Genomic DNA, 27,460 nt, shown 5'->3' with positions numbered 1-27,460 from the left:
AATGGAATTGACCTCCATGATACAGTGAAAAATAATAACCTATAAAATGAAATTATACATATCCAAAATGATATCAGTTGTTCATCTAGAAATATTTTAGAGGGGTCTTTTAGAATACAAGAGTTATGGCTCTCTTTCCCTACTCAGGAAATGAAAAGGCACAGATCACTGGCATTGCAAAAAACAAAACTGTTCCCTTCTAAATCAACAAGGAAATCTAGAGTTTTGTTTGCTGGGAATGAGGATGTGCGGTTGATGTAGAATTTCTAAGATGGGTCTCTGAGGTTTTCAACCAAAGCATACAGGCTTCAATAGACTTTACATTTTAAAGCAATGCAAACCGCAAGTTAACAACAAAACAATGCAGTGTTAATGTGATGTCTGACAAGGCATACAAGAAACTTATGACATGCATTGTTAGTGAGCTAATTCAACAAACATATGAGGATGCAGTGAAATAACCTTCCAAGCTTGCCTCTTTTAAAAAGCTGAACTAAAAGTTAAAAACACATACTATAGTATTACTTCAGAATCTAAATTCTGTCACAGTTTGCTATAAATCTAGTAAAGACCAAAGGCAATTTAGTCAGTCTGATTTCTTGCCATGAGTGTGGCTTTTTTTTTTGCTCAATGACTAAAAGAGATACAAACACAGCTGCTTTTCCCTAATGCTCTGTACTGGGGAACCTTGGTAAAGGCAAGTTATAGCCTGAAAAGCACAAGTTTCTTTTCTAATTTGTTGTATTTTTATTGGCACTTTGAAGGCAGAACCAGCACTTAAACTGTCCTCTGTTTTTCTTTTTACTAGAAAGTTCTGCACAGCCACAATGAAAGGCAGATGAACAATAAACTTCAGGAGGTCACACAAGATTGTAAAATGGAAAATGTAGCTTTCCAGCAGCTGGGATAAAAAGATTACACCCACAGTAATATTTGGCAGCTTTTTTGTGAACCCCAGAATAAAACTAATGCATTCCATTAGAATGGAGTACTACCTCTAGCAAGACCTTGTATATGAATTACAACTAAAAAGCCACTTCCATAACCACATCTACTCAGAAACCAAAGTTAGTTCAACATCTGTGTTAAGTGCAAATCAAGGTGTGGTTATTTGTGCAGAACAAACACCTGTGCCCTTGTCGAAACAGGGCATGATTAAAGGGGTTTTTAGATTTTAGTGGCAGTGGCTAACTCTAGTGTCTACCTGTTGGATCTCATTGCTTCAGCCTCTGTTTCCTTGACTGTAGAGGGAGAAGGTTCATCAAAGTCGTAAGAGAAAAGATGGAAGGGAGAATGAGGGAGGTAGGGCAGTTTCTCCACAGTTGGAGACACAGCCGGGGTGATGTTGGCTGAAGAACCCTGGCAACCAGTTCTGGAAGTGGTGGTGGGCGACCTTCGGTTGGCTAACAATGAGGTGAGCACAGAGGGTGGAGGAGACACATACAGGTGAGAAGAGTTGGGACGGTCGGTAGAGCCTGTTGCCCTGGGTGAGGTGGCTGGAGAGTTCTTTGCTGTAGGGTTGTTGAGAGGCCTGTCTTCTTCAGAAATCGGTATGATGTTGGCTACGTATTTAGGAGAGTAAATGGCATTGGCTTGTTCTACGTTGTCTATCACTGGAGATTGTGAAACCACACTGAAAATGAAGATGAAGTAGGAATGGAAAGGGGATGGAAATAAGTGGGACCAGGACACCAATAGTAAAAATAGAGAAACATAACTTTAAGGTAGATTTACACATGTGAATATTTTTGTCTATTACATAGACCAGAAAAATCCCAAGATAGAATACAATTTGTAAGAGAGATCTTAGAACATTAGTTATTTTACTGAAGTGTCAAACATCTCCAGCCTGATCCATTGAACTAATGCATTATACAGATATAAATTTGTTTTTTGTTTTCTTATTCTGCCATCTTGTTTTGTACAGAACTGGACTCCACAACAGACCCAAACCCATGTTGTATGATGATCTATCATGATCATTGACCAAAAGATACAGGTGACAAAATATAAAACCATGACATTTACGTCAAAGCACTGGACCCTTTGTGCATGTGGGGAGGTTTTTATGACGAACGCTGAAGGGCTCTAACAATCCGTTCTATTTCGAGAAATCCATTTGCTATTTGATTAACTGTGCCTGGAAGTGCTCCAGGCTAAATCTGTAGGTTAGTCAGACTGCTGCATTAAAAGCAGTCCAGGTGCCGTTCTAAAATATAACAAGTCTTGAACTATGTCCTGTTCAGTTTCTGCTGCTGATACACAATAATACATTCCTACACAGTGACCACTGTTTTGCATAACAACAATACTGCTTCTGACACACTTACAAGCTTTTTCCGTCTGTTCACATTTGATAAATGCCAGAGTAAATCTACAAAAGCAAATCACTGTGAGGTGGTGGTAGTTTGCAGGGGGGGGGGGGGGGGGTTGCGGGGTTGGTAAATAGCAGGCAGGACCAAATGGAAAACGTTTCTATTAGTTTACATAAAGGAAAAAAACTAGGATACAAAATGGGAGTTTTAGGACCTTACACTTAGCTTATATTAAAAATAACAGGGGAACAAAGCACGAAGAAGGATACAGTACTATTAAGACATATGTGTCCAGACAAATCGGTATACAAGTGGGTATGCACCCTGGATGATACTCTGGCATATTTTAGTAAGAGGAAAGACACAAAGGAAAATGAAGGATGATGGGTAAATGGGTTTGGCAGGTTTAAGGTGTGGAAGGGTCAGGTTGGGCTGCTAGGCTATGCTTGGGTTTTAAGGTATCCTAGTACCTGTGTTTGACCTGTCTAGAGGGCTCTTCCTCACCCTCATCCTCAGTATTGGGCTCTGTGATTGGTTGTTCCTCTTCCTCCTCTTCGTTCTCCACCTCTCTGTGATTAAAATAGGGCGGGACCAAGAGAGGGGGGGGAGGGAGGGAAGACAGAAACCGTGCAAGACAACATGTAAAGAGAAACCATCTACAAGAAATGCAACAGACATGGAAAACATGACAAAGACACGAATACAGAGCAGAGGGACTGGGGATAATGTGACAGAGAAACAGATCGGAGAGTCTCTTGAATATGATCGAACTATTATTCAAAACAAAACAATAATATTGGACTTACCCAAACTGCTACTTTCCCTATATATGCTGATAGAATGAATGGACTGGGCTTCTTTATTCCATATTTGTTTTAAAAATAATGTTTTAATATATATATATATATATATATATATATATATATATATATATATATATATATATATATATATAGTTGACAGTCAAATAGGCAATATAATATAAATGGGCAGGCAGACAGAATTATTGTTTGTTGTTTAGCAGTATTGTGGGTGTCTAAGCACTATATTCTGCTCCAGCAGTGCTACATAAGTTTACCATTATTTTTAAAACCCGTTCAAAAAGTTTGCTACCATGCTGTTAGATAATAACAAGTTACAGTTGATTACTATAGTCATAGCTCTTACAATCTCAAGAAACTACAGCAAATTTCACAAATCACTAAGACAGTTTTGATTGATCTTTAACACTTTATTGTTTATCACTTCCTAAATGCAGATCATAAATCCTAGTTCCCAGTCAAACTGTAAATACAGAAGATTATAAAGATATAATGATAAACTAACAACAAAACAAAACAAAAAAACAATAAAATACAAATTCCCTTTTTTATTAAACTGTATTTGCGACGTTACCTTCTAAATTTATAAATAGGTTACCAGAATGAATTACATATTTGGAATAATAAGCCTGGATGACCTGCCAGGTAATTCCGGTACAGTGGAATGTCGCATATCCAACCGTCACATAACCACCCTGATCAATTAACCACCTTTCTAAATAAATAAATAAATATTAAAAGTAGGCTACAAGAGTAATGGCATTGGCAGCAAATACAGCTTCCACGATGGAAACAGAAAGAAAGCGTTATAGCAATCAGCCTTTTGGTGCGTTCCCCTTTAAGACAGGAGGGCTGTGTGCGTGTGTCAGTCAGCTGCGTGTAGCAGTGACGTTTCAATACACCAGTCGAGAAAGCTTTTATTTTGTGCAATGTGTTTATATAATGGAACACATGCTTGCAGATACTGGCAGCGTGTTGTTTTTAGCTTTTAAATGCATTTCAATGAAACAATGCAAGCTTCATAAACGCAATGCTTACCGGCCGTTTGTTTAAAATAGCCGAATATTCAAACCGAGCTGCTTATCGGCTGAGATATTAAGAAAGCAGAACCTGGGAGGCAGGGACTTCTAGAGTTAAGAAAGAAGCCATCAGTTGCAGGTTGCTGTACATTTACCGTTTGTTTTGTATGTTTTGTTTTTTTTTAAAGCATTGCGTGGAGATGGCTTATAGCAAACCGCATAGCAACACCTTGTATTTGTAGCCTAATTAATCTCATTTATGTTTGCTTACTTTTAAAGCAAAATTTTTAAAGCAGTTTGTGTGTTGTTTTTGTTCACTAACCTATCTATGGATGTGTAAATGCTTTTTCTATAGATATTCACAAATCCGACTTTTTCACATATCCGCCTATACCCCAGACCACAGGGGGTCGGATATGCAACGTTGTACTGTATTGTAATTTCCTATGTTTTCAGTTATATTGTTTAAACCTGTTGTAAAGGCCTCAGGCAATCGCATCCATTAGGGTGTTACCTCAGAATACCCCCTTAATAGATTAGAAAGGGATACTAATAGTCAGGAGTTTGACTGGCTTTGCTGTGTTTGACAGGCACAGACCCCTTTGCAGCACAGATCCCATGCTGACAGTAAATGTGTCTATCAGCATTGTTAGCCTCTGTGCTATTTCTGTGGTGGTGGCTGTCAGGAACTATCAACTGCTCCTGCTTTTCATTATTGACATTAAAGTGCTGTGCTTCAAAGGGGGCACAGTTCCTGTCATGTGTGTGATAGGCATGCTGTATTAAAACAAGCAGACCAGCATTTGACTTGAATGTCTTGAATACATTGACTGAACGATACTTAGAAATATATTACTGTGGTGTTTCCACAGTTTTAGCTAAATAATCTCCAAAGTAGGTCCTAAAATATAATTATTATGGTACAGGCAATGAAACATTTTATTTTCCTGTGCAACTTCGGGCAGTAAGAACATTTCATATTTTTTTAATTCCCTGTAATTTGTCTTAGGTAGTTAAAAAAAAAATCCTTTACTGTACCAGAATGTTTAAAAATGTAAACCACCTAGTGTGACTCTCCTTAATGGTTCATTAAAAAAGAACCCTCCAGTTTATTCTCTATTAACACCGCAGCTGGGGTCAGCTCAAGTGAAATGTGCTGAATGAGAGCTGCAAACCCCTGAGGTTGTAGGTTTTCCAGAGTTCCAGAAGCCACTTTTTGGTTCAGTCACTGATCCAAAACTTTTGAATTACGTTATAAAAGCGTTTACATAAAGTAAATACCTCCTCTCTTCATTTTTTTTTTTTGATAATGCAATACAGTAGCAAACTCTTACAGCAGCAAACTCTCACGGATTACACTTCTCAGGGTTTGGCTGTCATATAAAAAGCACAGAGTGATTTCTATTGAAGGTCACATTTTCTGTAATGATTAATGATGAAACTTTGCAGGGAGGTACACTTTAACAAATGTTCAATGTAACCACCCTATTGCTGAATAGCTGCACGCAGACAAAGCCGTAATTATCCACTACTGCAGAGAGTCAGTCAATATTGGGATGGTCTAGAAAACCTCAAGAACTGCGTTTATGCAGTATGTACCCTGTCTAAGGATCGATTTGGTAGCTGCAACTGCTTTAATCTGTGGCATCAACAACACAGTGTTTTCAATCAGCGTGTTCGATAATTCTCCCAAAGCTAAGTATTCAAAAGTGACATTAAAAAAAAAAAAAACACTGGGAAATATATGTTGCTTTCAAAGTGTACAATCATTTATAACCATTTCAGTAAAATGATTGTTTCGCAGTAACTAGTGTAATTGTTTGGAACATACAGTAATTATAAGGTTGAAATACTGTCACCAGTAGGTAATTCATTTACCATTACTTTGTACCTACTTACTGGCAATCATATTTGATGATTTACAGTGTTGATAATGTTACATGCTTGTATGTATAGGTTCTAATTATCCCCTGTAGGATACTGCTAGATGATAATGTATTGCTGGACTCTGTAAATTCAAATTTGAAAACGACTTACATGGTAGCACTGAATACTGAGTAGTTACCAAATTAAGATGGAATTACCTAGTAGCTTCACTATTTACATTGTACTTGCCAAAAATGACTCGGTAATTATAATTATGAACCTCATTACTAATTTAGGATTTATTATGGTAAAGTAATAGAATGCATTTTTGCTGAATGAAGCACTTGTCATTACTGCACATCTATACAACAGTAACAGTTTTTTTTTTTTTCAAAATCCACACCTACATTATCCAGGTCTCCCTGAGCAAGTCTTCCAATGTTGAGGATAGACTGGACTTAGAGGCCAAAGTCTTTAAACTCATTTTGCTGAGACAAAAGTAATTGGTTTATTTACTTTTTTTTTTTTTTTTACATTAGTTCAAATTGGTTTATCTACTTTAGAAATCAAGAAAATGGGTGGCCAGCACTGGATACCTTTCGCTTCTAGCTGGCTGGCACAATCCCACCTCTGGTTTGTATTTACCAAATGTTGTTTCTATCTGATGGCAATAATGAAAACAGGATATGGTTGACTGAACCCGATTCTCTTGCAATCAGGACCAATCTCTATGAAGCTAAGGAGTGAATGGTGATGGAGACTGAACTACCATCCCTCTGCTGGGTGGTCCTTACAGAGAAGGATGGTGGGGCAGTGTGGGGAAGCTCATGTTGCAACAGCCTGTGTCTGTGCGTACATAAATAAACATAGGACATCAGTCCTTAGTGTTGTCAATCTGGTGACTAGTACAAACAGTGAACATGTAACCTGCTTGGATTAATACATTAATTAGTACTTGGATGCAATATATTAGTAGCTCTGAAGGATCTGTCTCTCTTGTGTTGTGCAGTAAGAGGTGCTTTCTTTTTGGATGCAAAGTTCAATCCTGGTACATGTACAAAAATGTCTACTTCGTGGACATTAAATAACCTACTCCACGCTTTCAAAGCTAAAAAAATTTAGCTTAGCTAAATCCTCCCTACCCAGTCCAATACTCAAAATAACCCTTAAATGTATTAGCAGTATTATGAGGGAACAGTACATTCCTATGAGCCAGATATTCCATTCAGTGGCTCTATTCTGTTAAAATATCTTCAATATTATATTAACCACATGTGGCAGAGCGAGAGCTCTGCCTGTAAATGTTGTGGTGGTGTGTGTTTTGGTGGTTGGACAGCCAGTCTTCCCAAGCGTCCAGGCTTGCCATCAAGCCCCAATTTTGTGCTTGCCTGAACTTGGCCTGCTTGTGGAGTGGCAGACGGTAAAAATGCCATACGCACTCCAGCTCACTGAGCACAAGCAGTCCACAATGGCACCAGTTGCTTTCTATTTTTCTCTCTCGTTGTCTCTTTTTCCTTCCCATTTTCTACACACACACAAAAACCTGATCTTTTTCTTCTTAAAAAAAAAAAAAAAAAACAACTACCTGCAGTACCGTCTCTGGCCTGAGTCTTGGAGACGTTGTTTATCCCACCACTGCCACCATATGTGGCAGGGTAGCGTCGAGACAGAGACTCAGAAGCCAGGTAACTGCAGTACAAAGCGCAAACACACCATTTTAATTAACATAATAACACCAAAGTACAAACAAAAAGGCACAAGGGCCAAAATAAAGGTTTAAACAAAACACAAAACATAGGCTGGGCAGTCGCCTTCACTACTTACAAAAATACAAAAAAACTGTTCAGGCTGGGCATTCACCTTCACTGAACTTTTAAAGACAATATGCAGAAACACAGAAACAACACAGGTTCACTCACCAAACTCCTCTCCTCTAATGGAGCCCTGTGCTCTCACATGTTTGTGGCAGGGACAGGAATTAACCGCATCCCTGCCAACCACCACCACAATATTTACCACAGTACAGCTGGTTGTGCCTATTTTAATAACCACAGCAAGAACAGATCTAGGAGACCAGCAATTAATCAACAGCAGCAGTGGATTTTTCTTTATAAAGTACAATTTTTAATTTGGGATATGCTTTGCAGGTGAGATCATCGGCTGGAACCATTTCCTTGTCATGTAAGAACAATATGAAAAATATTTCTGGTTCATGCATATTTTCCTTGCCAAATCCTATATCTCTGGCAAGTCTAACAGAGGCACTTTAAAGCCTCAGTGGGTTTCAAAGAACCCCCAATCTTGTGCACAGCACTTAATTTTCTTCTATCAAACCAAACACATATGCATCCAGTATTTGATTCATACCATGTTAAACTAGGGTAGGTCTGCATCTTCTGTTCTTTATCTGTAATATGATGCAGTTAAGCAACAACACTGGATATTTTCACTGTAGTGAATTAGGTATGCAATTTATTTAAATATAAATGAGTATCGTCGCCCACTCAGGGACGTCAAAATGTGAGAAATGAGGCATACCATATTTAGGTTCTGGATCAAGTAGAACTCGGATTCCCTTGACAACAATCGACATTCACGCAACATGTCAGAAATATAAAACGATAGTTTATTTAAGAATAAAAAGGGGTGCGCAACAATATTACAGAAAGGAAAGGCTATTGGTTAGAGATATGCATGAATAGTAAACAGTTCATTTATTTCATAATCAAACGATTACAATGACCATAACATTACACCGTGTAACAATTTTTTTTTTGGTTCCTGGGTAGTAAGTGTTATTTCCTAATTGCTTATGCATCAAAAGTAGAGAAAATGGCTATTATTCCCCACAAACTTTGCTTTTGTGACCAGGACAGTGATATTTTGAAATGTACATATTTTCCAAAACATTCCAGATAGATTCAGTGCTGAGTAAACTTGGAGTAACTTCTAGAACTTTCTAGAACTTTCCAGTAATATAAATAGTAGTATAAATACAGGGGCCTTAAGCCCACCAGTTCAGTTTAGTTCCAGCTGCCTAAGTGGATACATATCTGCATTTTTCTGAGATGGCATCAAGAGGCTGCAAGCATGCGGCCGACGCATTTTGCTATGTCTGCGGACAATTTATCAAGACAAGAGCGAAAAAGTACTCTGTGGAAGCATCTGCTAAGATGTGTGAGGCCTACAAGGCATATTTCGGCATGCCTGTCGGGGATCAAGACAAACCCTGGGCACCTCATTTCACCTGCGAGCACTGCAAAAAAACTCTGGAAGGTAAGACTGTTGCTCGGAATTTTATGTTATAAATTTGTTAAAATTTTTTAAATTGTAAAAGTTTTAAATTTTAAAATGTTTTACAATTTTCAATGTTATTGAAAAAATACATCATATATGAAAAATGTTGCAAGAATCTCTTACACATTAGTCATGGGTGAAATAAATGTATTTTTGTAGGATGGTACAGAGGGGAAAAGAGAGCCATGAAGTTCGCTATCCCAAGAATTTGGCGGGAACCCACTGACCACTCAAGCAACTGCTACTTCTGCATGGTGGACCCTTCCAAACGTCGGACTGGCAAAAATGCACCTGCTATCACGTATCCGGACCTTTCTTCATCCATCGCCCCGGTGCCACACTGCCATGAGCTCCCCGTACCCACTCCTCCGGAGAGAGAGCAGCCGTCTTTAGAAGAGAGCAGCAAGTCAGAGAGCGAGGAAGACGTTGTAGATCCAGATGACAATTTCAGAGGTGGAGCTGAGGAGAGAAACCCATACTACCCCAACCAAAAAGACCTCAATGACTTGATTAGAGATCTTGGTCTCACCAAGTCCAATGCCAAGCTTTTGACGTCTAGGCTCAAGCAGTGGAACTTGTTGGATGAAAGTGTGCAAGTCGCAGATCAGAGGAAGCGTCACCAACCTTTTTCCAGCTTCTTCACCTGTCAAGATGGGCTCTGCTTCTGCCACAATGTGACCAGTCTGTTCGAGGCAATCGGAATTGCCTGTAACCAGAATGAGTGGCGCCTCTTCATTGACAGCTCATCCAGGAGCCTAAAAGCCGTGCTGCTCTATAATGGTAACAAGTACCCGTCTCTTCCCCTGGCTCACTCGGTGCACCTCAAAGAGGATTACAACAGCATCAAGACCTTGCTGGACGCCTTGAAGTATGATGAGTACGGCTGGGAGGTCATAAGAGACTTAAAAATGGTGGCATTCCTGATGGGTCTCCAAGGCGGTTTTACCAAGTTTCCCTGCTATCTTTGCCTTTGGGACAGCAGGGACACCAAGGCGCACTACCACAGGCGGGACTGGCCACAGCGGACCGAGTTCTCTGTGGGGAGGAACAACGTCAAGTGGGAGCCACTGGTGGACCCCCGGAAGGTGCTGATGCCACCACTGCACATCAAATTAGGCCTTATGAAACAATTTGTCAGAGCTCTAGATAAGGAGTCGGCAGCCTTCAAGTACCTTCAAGACTTCTTCCCTAAGCTGTCTGAGGCAAAGGTCAAAGCCGGTGTCTTCGTCGGATCACAGATAAAGAAGATCCTGGAGTGCAATGAATTCCCCAAGAAGCTCACTAGTAAGGAGAAAGCGGCTTAGAACAGCTTTGTCGCATTGGTTCGGGGCTTCCTGGGCAATCACAAGGCCGAAAACTATGTGGAGCTGGTTGAGACTCTGGTGAAGAATTACGGCACAATGGGCTGTAGGATGGTCCCTCAAAGTCCATATCCTTGATGCTCATCTTGATAAATTCAAGGAGAACATGGGAGCGTACTCGGAGGAGCAAGCCGAGCGCTTCCACCAGGATATACTGGACTTTGAACGCCGCTACCAAGGACAGTATAACGAGAACATGATGGGAGACTACATTTGGGGGCTGATTCGTGAAAGTGATTTACAGTATAATCGTAAATCTCGAAAAACTACTCACTTCTAAATCTTTTGTAGTCATTTTTGTATTACTTTAGTATAAATACATGTTAATTTGGATTCATATGTTGTTTTTTTCTGACTTTATGTGAATGAAAAGACACAAATTCACCCGTTTTCTCATTGGAAATAGGTAAATTTCAAAATATCACTGTCCTGGTCACAAAAGCAAAGTTTGTGGGGAATAATAGCCATTTTCTATACTTTTGAGGCATAAGCAATTAGGAAATAACACTTACTACCCAGGAACAAAAATTGTGTTACATAGTGTTATCCGCATACATGGTTAATATACTAATATTAATTATGGCTGATCACACAAAGTGTCTACTTTGCATTAGTATTTTGAATACTTGTTTCTCGTTGTAATCGATCATGTTTCATATCAAAATGCATGAGAATTAATTCAACTTCCCAGAATGGAATCCAACATTCCAGTACTTAATTTAGCAAATTAGTTTTGCCGTGTTAATTTATTTAGTTTAGACGTGATCTACCAACTAATAATATGGTATCAACCTCAATTGATTATATATTCTATATTATATATAAATGGGGCAATGATCAAATTCTCTGCATTCGAGGCAACTCCTTTGAGTTGCACATTTTTAACAAACAAAATACATTTATTGCATACTCCAAAACAGGAAGTTATAGTCTATTCCTAGAACAATTTATCCACTAACTTCATAGCATTTGCTACAGTTAATTTCTCGAGTCATAAAGTATTTAATATGTTGAATAGTTATCGATTTTCAACAAATTAGTCAATCTTCTTTCTTGATGAAAACTGCAGCTCCCCTCTCTGGATCTGAAGTCCCAATGAAAGAAGATGGTACTTTGCTTGAAGTACGCATTGTGTTGCGTCAGCTTGCAATAAACAAAGTTATTTTCAAATGGAGATCAGCTTGTTGATTTCCAAGTCTTGCAGGATTATCTTTGTTGTAGGCAGTTTTCCAAATGGAACTAGTTCTGAAAATGCGTTGCAATTGAAAAATTATGTAGTTCGTAGAAGTGTTCTCATTGCAATTCTTCTGCATGGCTAGCACATGACCTTAGGCCCAGTTGCTGGCTATGCTTCCATTTGTGTCGTGCAGCGACGTGGAAACCAAGACCCCGCTTTCAGATGAAGACAGTGTCCCGTTTACTGTTTCAGTCACTCATAGGGCAAAGAGCTAGGGCTCTCTTCAAAGCTGATTTCAGCCTTCTCAGAACATGATTTTAGCCAGTCTTCAGACCATAGATTATTCTTTGCATTCGAGCACTTATGCTCCCATGACTCCAGAAACTTTCTTCAGAGCAGCTTAGCTTTCATTTAAATTTCAGACCTCACCACTTCCCCTCAGAAGCACTTCTCCTGATTGTCAAAGTTCAGAGACTTGTTTCTCTGTGTGGAGCCTTAGGTCTCATGTTGGGAGCATTCTTTCTCTTGCCTGGAGCCTTGTTTCTCCTGTAGGGAGCTCGCTTAATGTGGGAAGTGCACCGTATGGGAAGCACACCCTTTGAAAGTCGCGCGGCTGCTTTCGTGATTCTCACTTCCACCCTGTGATTTGTCAGTTTGTTTATTTTGGGCTGTGCCCGAGTTCAAGTGGGGTGTTTCTCATTGGTTGTTCTCGTTCAGAGACGGCCTCTTGTTCTTAATTGGTCCTCTGTTTCGCCCCCTGTCCACTGGATTTATGAGATGGACTGTTTTCTGTTCAAGGTGTCAAAGCCAAAACTGTCTGGCTTGCCTTGTGCAAGATACTACTAGCGCCAAATGATTCATTCAGCAGTGGATCAAACACTTGTCCAGCAACTCTTTTTTAAAAGCATTCTTTGTCAGTGGGGGAGTTTGTGACCAAAAAACAAGTAGACACAGAGAATGGCTTTGGACCCCCCTCTATATACAGTGCCGTGAAAAAGTATTTGCCCCCTGTCTGATTTTCTGTATTTTTGTGCATTTTTCACATTGTATTTGGTCAGATTTTTTTGTGGGTTGTAGTAGTATATAGAGGGAGTCTGAGAGAAAAAAATGACATCAAAGTTTGGTGCTTCTTTCATTTGTTTGGTGTGTAAGGTAATCAAACATGCAATCTTCATGTGTGAAAAAGTTATTGCCCCCCCCCCAGTTAACTCAACCCAATTAAAGGGATAATTAGGGTCAGCTGTTTGAGTACTTTGGTTAACAAACAGGCCTGATTTGGGCCAGCCCTGCCCAATATAAATCTGACTAACTATGGCCCTTACCATCTGAAGTTGTCAGCACACAGGTTCTGAAGGCACATCATGCCACAAACAAAAGAAATTCATGAAGACCTCCAGAAAAAAGTTGTTGATCCCTATCAGTCTGGAAAGGGTTACAAAGTCATTTCTAAGGCTCTGGGGTGCCACTGAACCACAATCAGAGCCATATTGTCCAAATGGAGAAAGTTTGGGACAGTAGTGAATCTTCCCAGGAGTGGCCGACCTGCCAAAATCACTCCAAGAGCAAGGCGTAAAATCGTCCAGGAAGTCACAAAGAACCCTAGAACAACAGCCAGGGATCTGCAGGCCTCTCTCGCCTAAGGTCAGTGTTTACGACTCCACCATCAGAAAGACACTGGGCAAAAATGGGATACATGGCAGTGTATCAAGGCGGAAACCATTGCTCACTAAGAAGAACATGAGTGCTTGTCTCAAGTTTGCCAAAAAGCACCTGGATGATCCTCAAGAGTTCTGGAACAATGTTCTATGGACAGATGAGTCAAAAGTGGAACTTTTTGGCCGACATGGGCCCCGTTATGTCTGGCGAAAACCAACTGCATTCCACAGTAAGAACCTCATACCAACGGTCAAGCATGGTGGTGGTAGTGTCATGGTTTGGGGATGCTTTGCTGCATCAGGACCTGGACACCTTGCCATCATTGAAGGAACCATTAATTCTGCTCTGTATCAGAGAATTCTACAGGAGAATGATAGGCCACCCGTCCGTAAGCTGAAGCTGAAGCGCAGCTGGGTCATGCAGCAAGACAATGATCCGAAACACACAAGCAAGTCTACATCAGAATGGTTGAAGAACAAGAAATTTAAAGTTTTGGAATGGCCTAGTCAAAGTCCAGACCTAACCCCCATTGAGATGTTGTGGCAGGACCTGAAACGAGCAGTTCATGCTCGAAAACCCACAAATGTCACTGAGTTGAAGCAATTCTGCATGGAGGAGTGGGCCAAAATTCCTCCACGGTGCTGTGAGAGACTAATCAATAACTACAGGAAGCGTTTGGTTGCAGTTATTGCTGCTAAAAGTGGCGTAACCAGTTATTGAGTCTAAGGGGGCGATTACTTTTTCACACGGGGGCATTGGGTGTTGCATAACTTTCTTTAATAAATAAATGAAATATGTATCACATTTTTGTGTTATTTGTTCACTCAGAGTCCCTTTTACCTAATATTAGGTTTTGGTTGAAGATCTTATAACATTCAGTGTCAAAAATATGCAAAAATGCAGAAAATCAGACAGGGGGCAAATACTTTTTCACGGCACTGTACTCAATTTCTATTAATTTCATACACAGAATGATATTATGACCCACTCTGACTCTACATCACCATCATGATGCAAGTTATTTCCAAATGCTCAAGGCATGCGTCCTCTATCCAAAACTTTACAAGGTGAAGTGGTATTTGAACCAGTATAAGAATGCTGCAAACCTACAGCAGATAGGACTAATGCACTTCCCGGCCCACTAATGCTTTATGAATAGATCCATTTGTGTCTATCTCAAATATTTACTGTATGATCATTTTTGTCATCATAGGACTCCTCAATGTTCACTGTTTTGGCCTATTTTAGTCTTTGCTTAGGGTTCCAGTCTAAATCCTGTGTTGAACTACTCAAAACTTACATTGTCTTCTGCTCAATTAAATTACAGTACGCAACGTGCTGTATTTAATATAGTGGTGTGTGACAGGGTGCTCGTGTCACGTGTGTGGGTAACTGCTGCTTAAGCAATACAGAGAGACATGGGAGGTGGAGTTGAAACGCCAGCACATGCGCGCAGGATTTATGAATACAAAAAGAAAGTAAATAAAGGGGTCATGTGACGTTACCAGCGATGGTAACACACAGAGGACACATACAGCAAGCTGTACAAAAATACAAAATAAAACACAGTACAAAAACTACAAATAAAAGGTGCCACAGAGGGTGAGCGCTAGTCTTATAACGAGGCGTCCCGCTCCAGGAACCTGCTACACTACGTAACCCTCGCTATACATTACTTGGGATCAATATCTCCTAAACTAACCTACTTATGCGCCGGTATTCATACAACGACTCCTGCTGCTTCATACGGCCTTGGCTGGGCATTGCCTTCACAAGCACCGCTTGCAGTTTCAGGATGGCGTAGCTGTTGTTCCTGCAGAGCGAACCCTCTCCTCCCGAATATATACGCAGCTCCCCTCTGTAGCATGGCGTTGCAGTCGCCCCGAGCGATCTCCACCGGATGTTTTTAAACAGACGGACACTCTGTCAAGACCCGCCCACCTGCTGATTGAGGACCTACACAGCCAATCATCCACTGCCCCTCCTCTCAACCAAACCCAAGTCTCAAACGAGCCCCCGTCTGTAAACAATAATTTAATAACACAAATCAACTCCAAAAACATAAACAATAAACCAATTTCCCCATATAAAATTACACCAACACTAATTTACACATGTGCAGGGCAATCGCCCTGCTACACAGTGCTTCATTTTTCTCCAAACTTATTCAGAAATATAAACTGTCCATAACACTGAGTAAAATGCATGTTCTGTTGATCACCTGGCTATTGGCCTGCTGGAGGCAATGCATTTCCTTTTTCAGTTCTCAAAATGAGACACCGTTGGATCAAAAGATATTTATGCACCCATGTGTTTAGAAAGCCTATAAAACAGTGAGATTGGGACCAACACTACATTACTGATTAAACTTGTTTACACACAAGTCAAATGACACATATCTGTTTTGTCCAAATACAACACCAAATCTCCCCGGTCCAGCAGATTGTTAACAAAGTAACACCTACCCTTCAGCTCAAAAGGCTCTGCAGTTTATTATTATTAGTAAAGCCCCATATCATTCCATTTCATCCCTTGATGATCCCTAGAAAATATATTTGGATTGCCCTTCACTGTCCAGACATGTTTTCAGCTTTGCTGTAGGCCACCAAACATCATGAGATCATGTATTGTTCCTCCTCCTTTGTCATGACTACTTTATTAAATGGACTGTATAGCCTGAACACTGAATGAATACCTTGCAGCAAAAATACTGCCTGGCAGTTTAAGGATACCTCTTCCCCAATTTCCAAGAGACAAGCTTTAAGGGAGTAAACCCAAAGCATACCCTTAGGTATATTCACTACACTGAGAAAAGCATTGGGATAATACTGACAAACTGGATTTCATAGATAGTAGCCATGACATGTGTTGCATCCTCAAAAATGTAATGCCTCCATACACATTGCACAACAGTTTGGATTTGGGATTTATGTATTTTCATACAAGTAGTGCATACATTCTAGGATGGTTCTACCGAATCCCCACACTGTAATTCACACTACCAGAACATCCACTAAAGGAACAAAGTATTTGGCTGATCCATGATGGCAAACTACTCCAAAGCTAGTGCATTAGAAGCAGTGGGATATGATAAATATTCCCCAGTTAAAAGGTCTGTAAGTGCATAAGAATGACTAATAGATTATAGTTTTTTTTTTCATTCATTTATCATGAACACAAGCTCCTAAGTGCGTATGCTTCACACTGTCTTAAATCAGATGATTAATACTCTTGGTCAGTGAAGTAAGATTACATTTTATAGCCATCTTAAGAATAATGAAATATAAAATCCAGTGCAGTAAAAAAAAAAAAAAAAAAAAATTAAAACACACAATAATGTTTCTATAGCACAGAATTAATCAAGCATATAATGTGTCAAAAAACTCCAAAATGACTCAATAGTCAACACAGGCGGTAACTCGAGACTCACCTCAGTATTTGAACATTCAGAATGCTGAGCACTTAACTGCTTTCTTTACAATCTCCAAAACAATTAGGAAATTTCCACTCCTGTCCTACAGCTACTAACCTCCCGTTTGTTGATATCACAGCTCAGACAGCCACGGTGACTAGGGATCAGACCCTATCGTGGACTCACAGCTATTCCTCTGTCACCTGTTGTGCTTTTTACAGTTTATGACCAGTACTTTTAACCCTCTACCTCACCTGCTGTTGTCTCCCCTATACTTATTAGCGCACTAAGCACTCACAATAACACACACACACACACACACACACACACACTCACCCTCAGCACCAACACACATAGCACTGAAATGCATCTGAATCTGATGGAACAAAAAATGCAGTAAATGACTCAGAGAAAAATCTAAATACATACAATAGCTTATTGTATACTGTTAAAAGTGTTTCAATATTACACAGTAGCTAGCATTAATTTCTGTATAATTCCCCATGTATTGTTCAGATACACTTTGATTGGTAAATCTTTTTATAAAAAAAACCCTGATCTACCTTTTAAAAAAACTACCTTTTTTGTAAAAAAATCTAGAGCATATAAATTGTAAGCAGAGGTGTGCAGACTCTGCAGTCAGCTCCGAAATAAAAAAAAAGTTCAATCCACATTTGTTACAGTGTAAGATTCAAGATTATAAGCTTCAGCCTTTGGGAAAAAGACCAATATTCTGAGGAACTGATTGGCCATCCGAGAAGTTATTATACTGTATCTTAGAATGTACAGATTCTTGTAATTATATGTATTAATAAACCCTCCACTTCCCTGCATATTTATCTTTCCAGCCTGGCTGAACTCCCGACCATGGAAAGACTGCCACAACTCTCAGTAGAGGAATTAAACTCCATTATAATACGCGAGAAGGACTCCAAAAACACTAAAGTGGTTATAAAAACATAATTAGCAGTGTTTCTGGCATTTCAACAGGCAAGACAACTGATATAAGAAGGACTTAATACTCTGAGGAGCATCTTTAACTACTAGGTGCGCTGTACGCCAATGTCTGACCACCAATTTATTGGTGGTTTTAGTGGAAAGCCAAGGCCCCTTTGATGTGACCACCACTGGAAAATAATTTCTTTGCAATCCAATATCTCCAAGCCTTGGGAAATCATTTTCAAGTAAAACCCATAGTTTCTATGACTTGAAATATTAACTTTGTTCTTAGCTAATTATTCTAATTGTACAGATTATGTACAATGTAAGTTCATTTAAAATCAGAGGCAAGCTATAAAACCCAAAACCTTCATGCTGATTCCTCAGAAAATGAAGTCCCACAATGCCCTCTGTTCTGGACAAAGGGACCCTATTCACAGAACTTCAAGACTGTTTTAGGAATGTTTGGTTAAAAATGTATACACATCATAAGCTGCTCTTCCCTTCATGAGAAAGCACGCAAAAGCTTTCTGGATGCTACAAAAATGGCATTTGCTGAATTTAATCATACACATTAATTTCTCATTTTGATTAAATAAATCAAGTTTACAGTTCGTGAAACATTTGTCAACTGTTTTAGAGATGGTTAGAAGTCTATGTCCTTAAAAAAAGAATTCCTTAAAACAATCCTTAAAGTTGTGCAAATAGGGTCCTGTTGCTGTTTTAGAGGAAGGGGTGGTGAAGTGTCTTTGTTTTTTGAAAATCCATACTTTTTCAATATTCAACTGATTTTTAAATTAGATTCCTGGCATATCATTCAAAAGTTCCTGTCACTTGGGTGAAACCACCCCTGACACCACCAAATGCAAAAAGCTGCGGAGCAACCCCTGTGTCCCAGGCAGCCACATTCCGGCCTGGATTCCTGCAGGAAAAACAAGACTCTTCTTGAGGGAGCAGGAAGTGCTTCTGCAATTTAATCTGCTTGACCTAACGTCTCCAGCTTTGACATGCCAGTCTGCTTTTGTCATAATGGAGAGAGGAAAAAAGGAGGCAATGTGAATAAATGTACAGTACAAGGAACAAAGGGATATATTCACAATCTATGATATGATATTTTCACAACCTTGCCTGATTCGAGCAGCTAATTCACAAAAGGTTTCAGAAGGGAGGACAGTTTAATAACCTAAGACTAGATAAGGGTGCACACAAACACAGCAGAGGACAACTGCCAAACCAGCATAAAACTATAAATTATAAAGTTACATAAGAATACCACATTCAGCTGTAATTTACAATAAATGACAATGTAGCACCAAGCAGATTGGCTCTATGTTGCAAACACAGTTTTTTTTTTATATACCAAACAAAATGAACACAGTACCAAAAACTGCTGCCTGCTGTAGCTTCCCTCAAGTGTTTATATCTTTTAACTTCTACCAATACTTTAAAAGACCTGTGACACAATCACTGAGGTAAAACTATAAATTACATATAGACACACACTTATTCTCTAGCCCCCCTAACAGAAAGCCAAGTATTTCTGTCTCAAATCCATTCCAAAACTTAACAGCTAATTTGTATGTCTGTTTAGCCACAATTTAGTAACAGCATACAGCACTACCTGTTTCCAGCCACAAAATCAAACATGATACGACTTTAAGAATGAGATTAGAAGCCTAAGTATCAGTGGGAGATATTATTTTATGGGGTTTTAACTCATTCAAATAAATGTAATTCCATAATTGCCACAGTTCCTATTACTATTCCCCTTTTAAAGCTGAAAATGTACTTACCTGTATCCAAAAACTGAGACTTCCTTCAGTGATCTATCCACAGATATTTGAGCAAAGCTCCAAAAACCTAATTATCACATAGGTTCATGATTCCAAATCCAAATAACCTGATACTGCAGATGTGTAGGTTTAAAAACACTCCTCATTACCTTTTACACACATTAATGGTAATGGAAATCCTTTATGATTAAGCTGCTTAATAGGGTGGTGAGTAATATTTGAAAGATATGGATAATAAATCAGAGTTTAAAGTATCATTAAAAAATAGATTACCTACATGCTCTGTGTGTAAAAAGGTAAGTCAGGTACAGATGGTCAGGTGGTCGATGGATATATCGCCCTATATCTCCTTTTTTTCCCCAGATTCGGATACTTTGAATTACTTTAGTTAAATGAAATTGGTTTCTCTAGATACAGTATATAAAAATGTATGTGTGACATACTGTACATAAGTACTGTACGTCTTTATTGTACTCGGTTCTGATACTCTCAATAACTGGTGCTCTAGAAATCACAGAAGGGATTAGTGTGATGGGAATAGCCACATAAAACACAATAAATCATCAGCTGCATATAAAAACAGACGGGGTGTCTTTTACAAAAGCAGACCAGCAGCTGAGTATTTACTCCTAGTCACTCAAACTAAAATAGAAATAAAATACTTCACAGATTTACAAAAAAAAGCTTGTTTGAAAAATGTATTAAAATATACACAAGTTAAATAAAGGAGAAACACTGCTGAAGATTGTGGTCCTGAGTCACCATCAGTGACAAGTAAGTTGGCCAAGCAACATAGACATTTCTAAAATCAAATCATACAGGTATTACAATACTATGGGTGGATTCATTTTTTTCAAAACATAGGAAAAAAAAAAAAAATAAATATATATATATATATATATATATATATATATATATATATATATATATATATACACAGTATACAGTGCCTTGCGAAAGTATTCGGCCCCCTTGAACTTTGCGACCTTTTGCCACATTTCAGGCTTCAAACATAAAGATATGAAACTGTAATTTTTTGTGAAGAATCAACAACAAGTGGGACACAATCATGAAGTGGAACGAAATTTATTGGATATTTCAAACTTTTTTAACAAATAAAAAACTGAAAAATTGGGCGTGCAAAATTATTCAGCCCCTTTACTTTCAGTGCAGCAAACTCTCTCCAGAAGTTCAGTGAGGATCTCTGAATGATCCAATGTTGACCTAAATGACTAATGATGATAAATAGAATCCACCTGTGTGTAATCAAGTCTCCGTATAAATGCACCTGCACTGTGATAGTCTCAGAGGTCCGTTTAAAGCGCAGAGAGCATCATGAAGAACAAGGAACACACCAGGCAGGTCCGAGATACTGTTGTGGAGAAGTTTAAAGCCGGATTTGGATACAAAAAGATTTCCCAAGCTTTAAACATCCCAAGGAGCACTGTGCAAGCGATAATATTGAAATGGAAGGAGTATCAGACCACTGCAAATCTACCAAGACCTGGCCGTCCCTCTAAACTTTCAGCTCATACAAGGAGAAGACTGATCAGAGATGCAGCCAAGAGGCCCATGATCACTCTGGATGAACTGCAGAGATCTACAGCTGAGGTGGGAGACTCTGTCCATAGGACAACAATCAGTCGTATACTGCACAAATCTGGCCTTTATGGAAGAGTGGCAAGAAGAAAGCCATTTCTTAAAGATATCCATAAAAAGTGTCGTTTACAGTTTGCCACAAGCCACCTGGGAGACACACCAAACATGTGGAAGAAGGTGCTCTGGTCAGATGAAACCAAAATCAAACTTTTTGGCAACAATGCAAAACGTTATGTTTGGCGTAAAAGCAACACAGCTCATTACCCTGAACACACCATCCCCACTGTCAAACATGGTGGTGGCAGCATCATGGTTTGGGCCTGCTTTTCTTCAGCAGGGACAGGGAAGATGGTTAAAATTGATGGGAAGATGGATGGAGCCAAATACAGGACCATTCTGGAAGAAAACCTGATGGAGTCTGCAAAAGACCTGAGACTGGGACGGAGATTTGTCTTCCAACAAGACAATGATCCAAAACATAAAGCAAAATCTACAATGGAATGGTTCACAAATAAACATATCCAGGTGTTAGAATGGCCAAGTCAAAGTCCAGACCTGAATCCAATCGAGAATCTGTGGAAAGAACTGAAAACTGCTGTTCACAAATGCTCTCCATCCAACCTCACTGAGCTCGAGCTGTTTTGCAAGGAGGAATGGGCAAAAATTTCAGTCTCTCGATGTGCAAAACTGATAGAGACATACCCCAAGCGACTTACAGCTGTAATCGCAGCAAAAGGTGGCGCTACAAAGTATTAACTTAAGGGGGCTGAATAATTTTGCACGCCCAATTTTTCAGTTTTTTATTTGTTAAAAAAGTTTGAAATATCCAATAAATTTCGTTCCACTTCATGATTGTGTCCCACTTGTTGTTGATTCTTCACAAAAAATTACAGTTTCATATCTTTATGTTTGAAGCCTGAAATGTGGCAAAAGGTCGCAAAGTTCAAGGGGGCCGAATACTTTCGCAAGGCACTGTATATATATACAGTATATATATATATATATATATATATATATATATATATATATATATATATGGTAAGTATGTTACTGCAATGACACTTGATATAGGCCTAATCTAAACTGTCTGTTAAATGGCTCTTTGTGCAAGAGATGCACAATGCAGGTTAAGCTCAAAAGTGACCCCTGGAAATAACTGAGCTTGTACAGCTACTGTACATACACTGCCGATCAGTTCACACCCCAGCTAAACCCAGCCAACTCGTTAATAGCTTCATACATTCATAATTAGGCTTGTATTTGCATTATGCAATATAGGCAAATACTACAGTTACAGTAGCATTATTAGTTGTGGTACATGTAGCCAAGCCACGTAGCCATGCCCATATAGAATATGGGCCATACATTTATGGAAAAAAAAGTTGTGAATGATAAGGGAACTTTATGAATTTATATTCAGCAGCATAGGATGGAGCCTGGGACTCAAAGATGTTTTACCTGTATGGATTTAGTGTGTCATGCTTTCTGCAGACTGATCCAGCTACAGTACATGTTACAACAGGAACTGCGCACACAAACGCTTTGTAATAATCATGCAATGGAGAGCCATGCTCCGGTGACGAGGTCTAGATTCCTGTACTCACATTGGCCACGGTGCAAACTCAGCCTCAAACACGCTCTCAGTCTCAGACTGGTCGCCACCCTGCAACGCCATATGGCTCTCTAGCCTTCCACTACAGACAGACCAGTGGTGTGACAAAGAGAAATGAAAATGGAAAAGAATGGAAAAACACAACATCAGGCAGGAGATATGAAATGGAGGTGTCACAGTGGAGTGGGTTGAGGTTCTGTTCATGGTAAATAGACTAAATAGCATTGTTTTCCATATGTTGTTTTAGGCAGCTGTGACAATACTGTAACGGCAGGATAAGTGCAACAGTTGAACTTCTTTTCCCATCAGAACTGAGGCATGTTAATTGTTCTTGGTGGGTCTGACATATTAAATATAATAGTAAAATCCTGAAATTTGTTCTTCTCGATTTTCAGAAAAAGATACCAATCAGATACTTCTCATGTAGAACCAAGAGCACGGTAGTCACTATTTATTTTTGGGATTCAGCCATTTGTTCGACATTATATTCTGATGATGTTTCACGCAAGAAAACAAAATGCTCTCTGAAAAAGTGCATTTTTGCTAATGACCTATTTTGCGACATTGTCATGCACGGTCATGAGCCTCAATGTCTGTGTCACTGCAAAGTAAGTGAACCACTGGTAAACAGCCACTTACCTTGTCTCATGTCCTCTTAACATAAAGAATAGAGCTAGGACCAAGGTGAATATCACTTACCAAGACTATGGCCAGCTTGTAAAAAGCCAGTAATCTGCAGCAGCACAGCCTATTACCCAGTAGGAAATCCTTTTTTTTAAGTAATCCTTAGGAATGGGTTTCCACAGGGGTCCAAGGTTGCTGACAGATATACCATGTCCATATTTTCTTATTAAGGTGGCAACAGCTTTTTTCTATGGCATATAACTGATAATACAAAAATACACTTACTTTTCACTGAGATCCTCAATCCTCTGACCATTGTAGGACATGAAGCCATTGGTGTTCTGACTGTGCGGGCTGCTGGGGCTGGCGGGGGCAGAGGTCGCCCCCCTGGTGTTCTGGATGGAATGCCTGCGGCTCCTCCTGCGCTCCAGCCCGCGCCGTTCGTTAGCCCCTCCCAGACTCGCTCTTCTGCGGTTCTTGCGACCTGCCGGAGGGGGCTGGCCGTCATCGTCACCATCCTCGTGCCTCAGAGTCATCTAATAGGTAAAGCAGCTTTTCAAAAATCCTCATGCACACTTATGTATGAGCTGCAGCAAGTGATCAGTGTAGAGCGCTAAGACTACAGTTTCAGGGTAATACGTTTGAAAGTAATACATGCATGCTTTGGAAACTTTGAAGGCTTTGCCAAGATTACATGCTACAGATTCACTTTGCTGAAAAGTTACCTCATAAATATTAAACTGTTCTACAAGGTCCAGGTCGGTTCCTTTCTTATTCAAGTGTCTCTGTGCAATAACTTCAATGCCTTGCTCTTCCAGACAGTCCACCACATCATAGAAGGAATCCTGATCTGGCAGCCCTGCTAGTGTCTGTGAATTCAAAAAAGAGAACATTTGAGCAAATTCCCTTAAAGGCACACAGACCTTAATCTGGCAGCAGTACCTGTGGTGCAGAAAAAAAGCAGGTCAACAGGGAAATACATTCTATTAGTTAGCACTAAAGTTTATAAAATACCATTGGAATACCATTAACATCAGTGTTTAACCATGAGAAAACTTAACACAACCAACAGCAAACCACATCATTACAAGGAATGGATTTGAAAAATGTGTTGCAAAGTTGTCCTGTTGAGTTGGCACACTGGCACTGATACAGCTTGCCAGTGTGTCATACTATTCTAATACTACATGAAAGTCAACATGAAAATCTATTGCACCAATGGTCATACCATTTTAGCATCCCTTGTGCTGTTATTGTCACTTACTGCAGTAAAGAACAGTGGTCCCAGGCATATATATGTATTTGTCACAAGGTTGTAATGCCTTAAATTCCCACTCTGCTACATCAGTTTTGCAGTATTGCAAAACAATACTGTGGTATCGCAGGCAAAACTTTGCCCATAGGTACAACTTTAAGGAAAACTAGTATAGAACCACCATTGTACTGCCCATGCACTGCCAAAGGGTCAATGCATCCCATAAGACTATTCTTCCCCCATTTTATGCCCCACTTACTTTATCACCAACCAGAAATGATAGAACTGTACCTTACAGGTCATTCTGTGAAACTGGGCAGGATTTACTGGTGTACAGTATCTTAAGTTCCAGTCCGACTGCCAAAAACAACTCCTCTCTCTATCACCAAAGGAAATGATCCCCTGGCCAGTCTGTATTCCTTTCACAGGGTCCCGTCCCCCTGATATTTAAGTTCTCACTCACCTTGTTGACTAATGTCATGGCATAAACAAGCAGCTCTGTGTCCACCCCATCTTTTTCGTCCAAAATCTCCATGGCGTTTGACCATATTTTGGTTCCTACAAATAAATCGAAGAGAACACATAAATGTCCAGTTTCTATATTATTTTCAGAAACAGTTCTTCTTTTCAGGGTCCTTTAAGTTGGTAAACCATGATTTCAATTTCCCAGATCTTATAGACTTTATATAGAGTACACCATATATGGTCTATCTATTTACCTGTATTTATCTACCTACCGTTGAAAAAACTATATGCTACTAATACAGAGCTTGAAGCTATTCTAACACCCTATTCGTGTAAATATAGGAATGGATAATCAATACTCTACTTGTAAAGTGACCATCTGCAAGGTCTATAGCATGCATTATATGTATTCTTAAATGCTATATGTGAGGGTATACAGTACACCTAGATGAAGCCATCAAGTCTGTCCTCTTAACAGGAATGGATATTAGCCGTGGCAAGCTTTTTGGAGAGCAGAAAATCATACATCTGCAATCAAGTTTTACAATCTGTCTAAACCTATATGGCACGGATCTCTTTCAAAAGGTCAGTCTCTCGCTAATCTAAAAAGGATCTAAAAAGTCACATTCCAGATTGTACTGAAGGATTCCAAGTGCAACTGATAAACCGCATGGAGCAGTCCTCAGAAAGCTGAGCACAGTTTGTTGGTGAAGCAGGTATGTACCCCAAACTTATAGAATACTGCTCATGAATAAACACAGTCCAAAGGCGTAACAGTGAACAAATATACAGCTTTGCAAAAGAATAAGAAAAAAGAGAGAGGCAGACATTATATGAAGGTTTTCCTTCTAGTCTCATGTTTCCCCAGCATTAATACCAATTACTGAAGGTGTTGGGAAGCCATCCAAATTCCTTTGCATAGCTTGTTAGAAAGTATTTTCAAATACTCAGTTACAGCTTGCAAACGAAGCAGAAAGCTTTTTTTCAAAACATATGGAATACATTCAAGCACAAGAGAATGTGAAAATACATGATCACTCATTGAGAATAGTTTCCTCTACAAAAATGTCTTCCTAAAATTAATAAAATACTTTATTAGTTCAATGCTGCACTATACTACAGTGGCAGAACACAATGTCTGGCTGTACGACTAATTAATTGGGAAGCTTTCAGTTACCCACACGGAAAAATAGCTCCAGCTAAGTTAATGAGTGCAAACAGCAACAAAATGTAGACAGCAGTACTGTAACTGCAGTTTGAACGTTACTACGGTGACAACAGCTTGGACCAATTTAGTGCAATTGAATTTAAAGGCAGTTACTCCTGTGTGCTTGCATCAAGCTTTGGTAGAACAGTAAACAAGCGTATATGTTTCTACATTCACAAGACTGTAGTAATAGTGTATATCGATAATAATATCTGTATAATTAAAATATACAGTAAAAGGCTGTATACAAAGTGATTCACGGAAATAATACCCAATATTACAGTAACCGCCAGTGTACTGAGTATGTCTCCAGTTTGTATATTAGGGACCTACCTCTCTTGGTGTCGACGGTACAGACAGCCTCAATGAGGAGCTGGGTATTGGACTCTGTGTACTCCACGAACACCAGCAGCAGCTTCAGAGCTGTCTTCACCACCAGCCGGAACTGCAGAGGATCCAGGGAACAAGACAAGTAGCGTGTGTTAACTCCAGATAGGCAGAAATAGCAAAATAGGGCCTAGTCTTCCCTGACAAAAAAGGCTTCCCCCTGTCAACTTGCTTCCTTGTCCCTCCAGGGTTTTGATACCTCAGACTCTGATAAGTCCAGTGGGGAGAAGAAGATGGAGGGAGTTCCATTTTTGGCCCCTTGTTTTGTGCCTTTTTTCAGGTCTTACTGTTGCAAGTTTAAGGATGTGTTTTTTGAAAGGCCCTCTGCTGTAAAAAAAAAACTTGTGAATAGTTTAGTTCAATGTTGATGATGTTTTATACTGAAATGTAAATGCCAGTTCAGTAGTTAGCTGACTTCAGTGTATCAATGAAAAAAATAAAGGAGCTGTTATGATGTTGAAGTCTTGTTTAGTAAACTCATTGTGGAATTTCTATCAGCTCTTTTTTTATAATATTTTGTTCAACAGCAGATGGACATATTCGAATACTGTTTGTTTCAACATTTTAATAACAGTTACAGTAATTTCTGTTAACATAATCAATGTATTTTAATGCTGTATATGAGCCTGGTTCCAAAAATATTTACTGTAAAAGA

At 39.4% G+C, this 27,460-nt stretch overlaps 1 protein-coding gene across 10 annotated transcripts in view; it reads right to left on the bottom strand.

Annotated features, from left to right (window-relative positions):
- The window catches only part of LOC117394649 (FH1/FH2 domain-containing protein 3-like), a 262,112-nt gene that overhangs the window by 62,079 nt on the left and 172,573 nt on the right, over window positions 1-27,460 (bottom strand). For 3 of the 10 annotated variants that reach the window (XM_059012819.1, XM_059012820.1, XM_059012823.1), the window contains exons 7-13: window positions 26,752-26,863; window positions 25,210-25,304; window positions 24,217-24,360; window positions 23,777-24,027; window positions 22,860-22,949; window positions 2,786-2,884; window positions 1,205-1,633 (exon numbers count right to left, since the gene is read on the bottom strand). In XM_059012819.1, coding sequence (XP_058868802.1) covers window positions 1,205-1,633; window positions 2,786-2,884; window positions 22,860-22,949; window positions 23,777-24,027; window positions 24,217-24,360; window positions 25,210-25,304; window positions 26,752-26,863 — 1,220 coding nt within the window. The remainder of the gene's footprint in view (window positions 1-1,204; window positions 1,634-2,785; window positions 2,885-22,859; window positions 22,950-23,776; window positions 24,028-24,216; window positions 24,361-25,209; window positions 25,305-26,751; window positions 26,864-27,460) is intronic. The other 7 variants (XM_033993033.3, XM_033993034.3, XM_034920795.2 and 4 more) reach the window with 5 other exon arrangements.

The sequence above is a fragment of the Acipenser ruthenus genome, chromosome 3, assembly GCF_902713425.1.
Source record: "Acipenser ruthenus chromosome 3, fAciRut3.2 maternal haplotype, whole genome shotgun sequence".
NCBI lineage: Eukaryota > Metazoa > Chordata > Actinopteri > Acipenseriformes > Acipenseridae > Acipenser > Acipenser ruthenus.
Note: the sequence above shows the minus strand (reverse complement) of the source record. Positions and strands in the feature narration are given on the sequence as shown.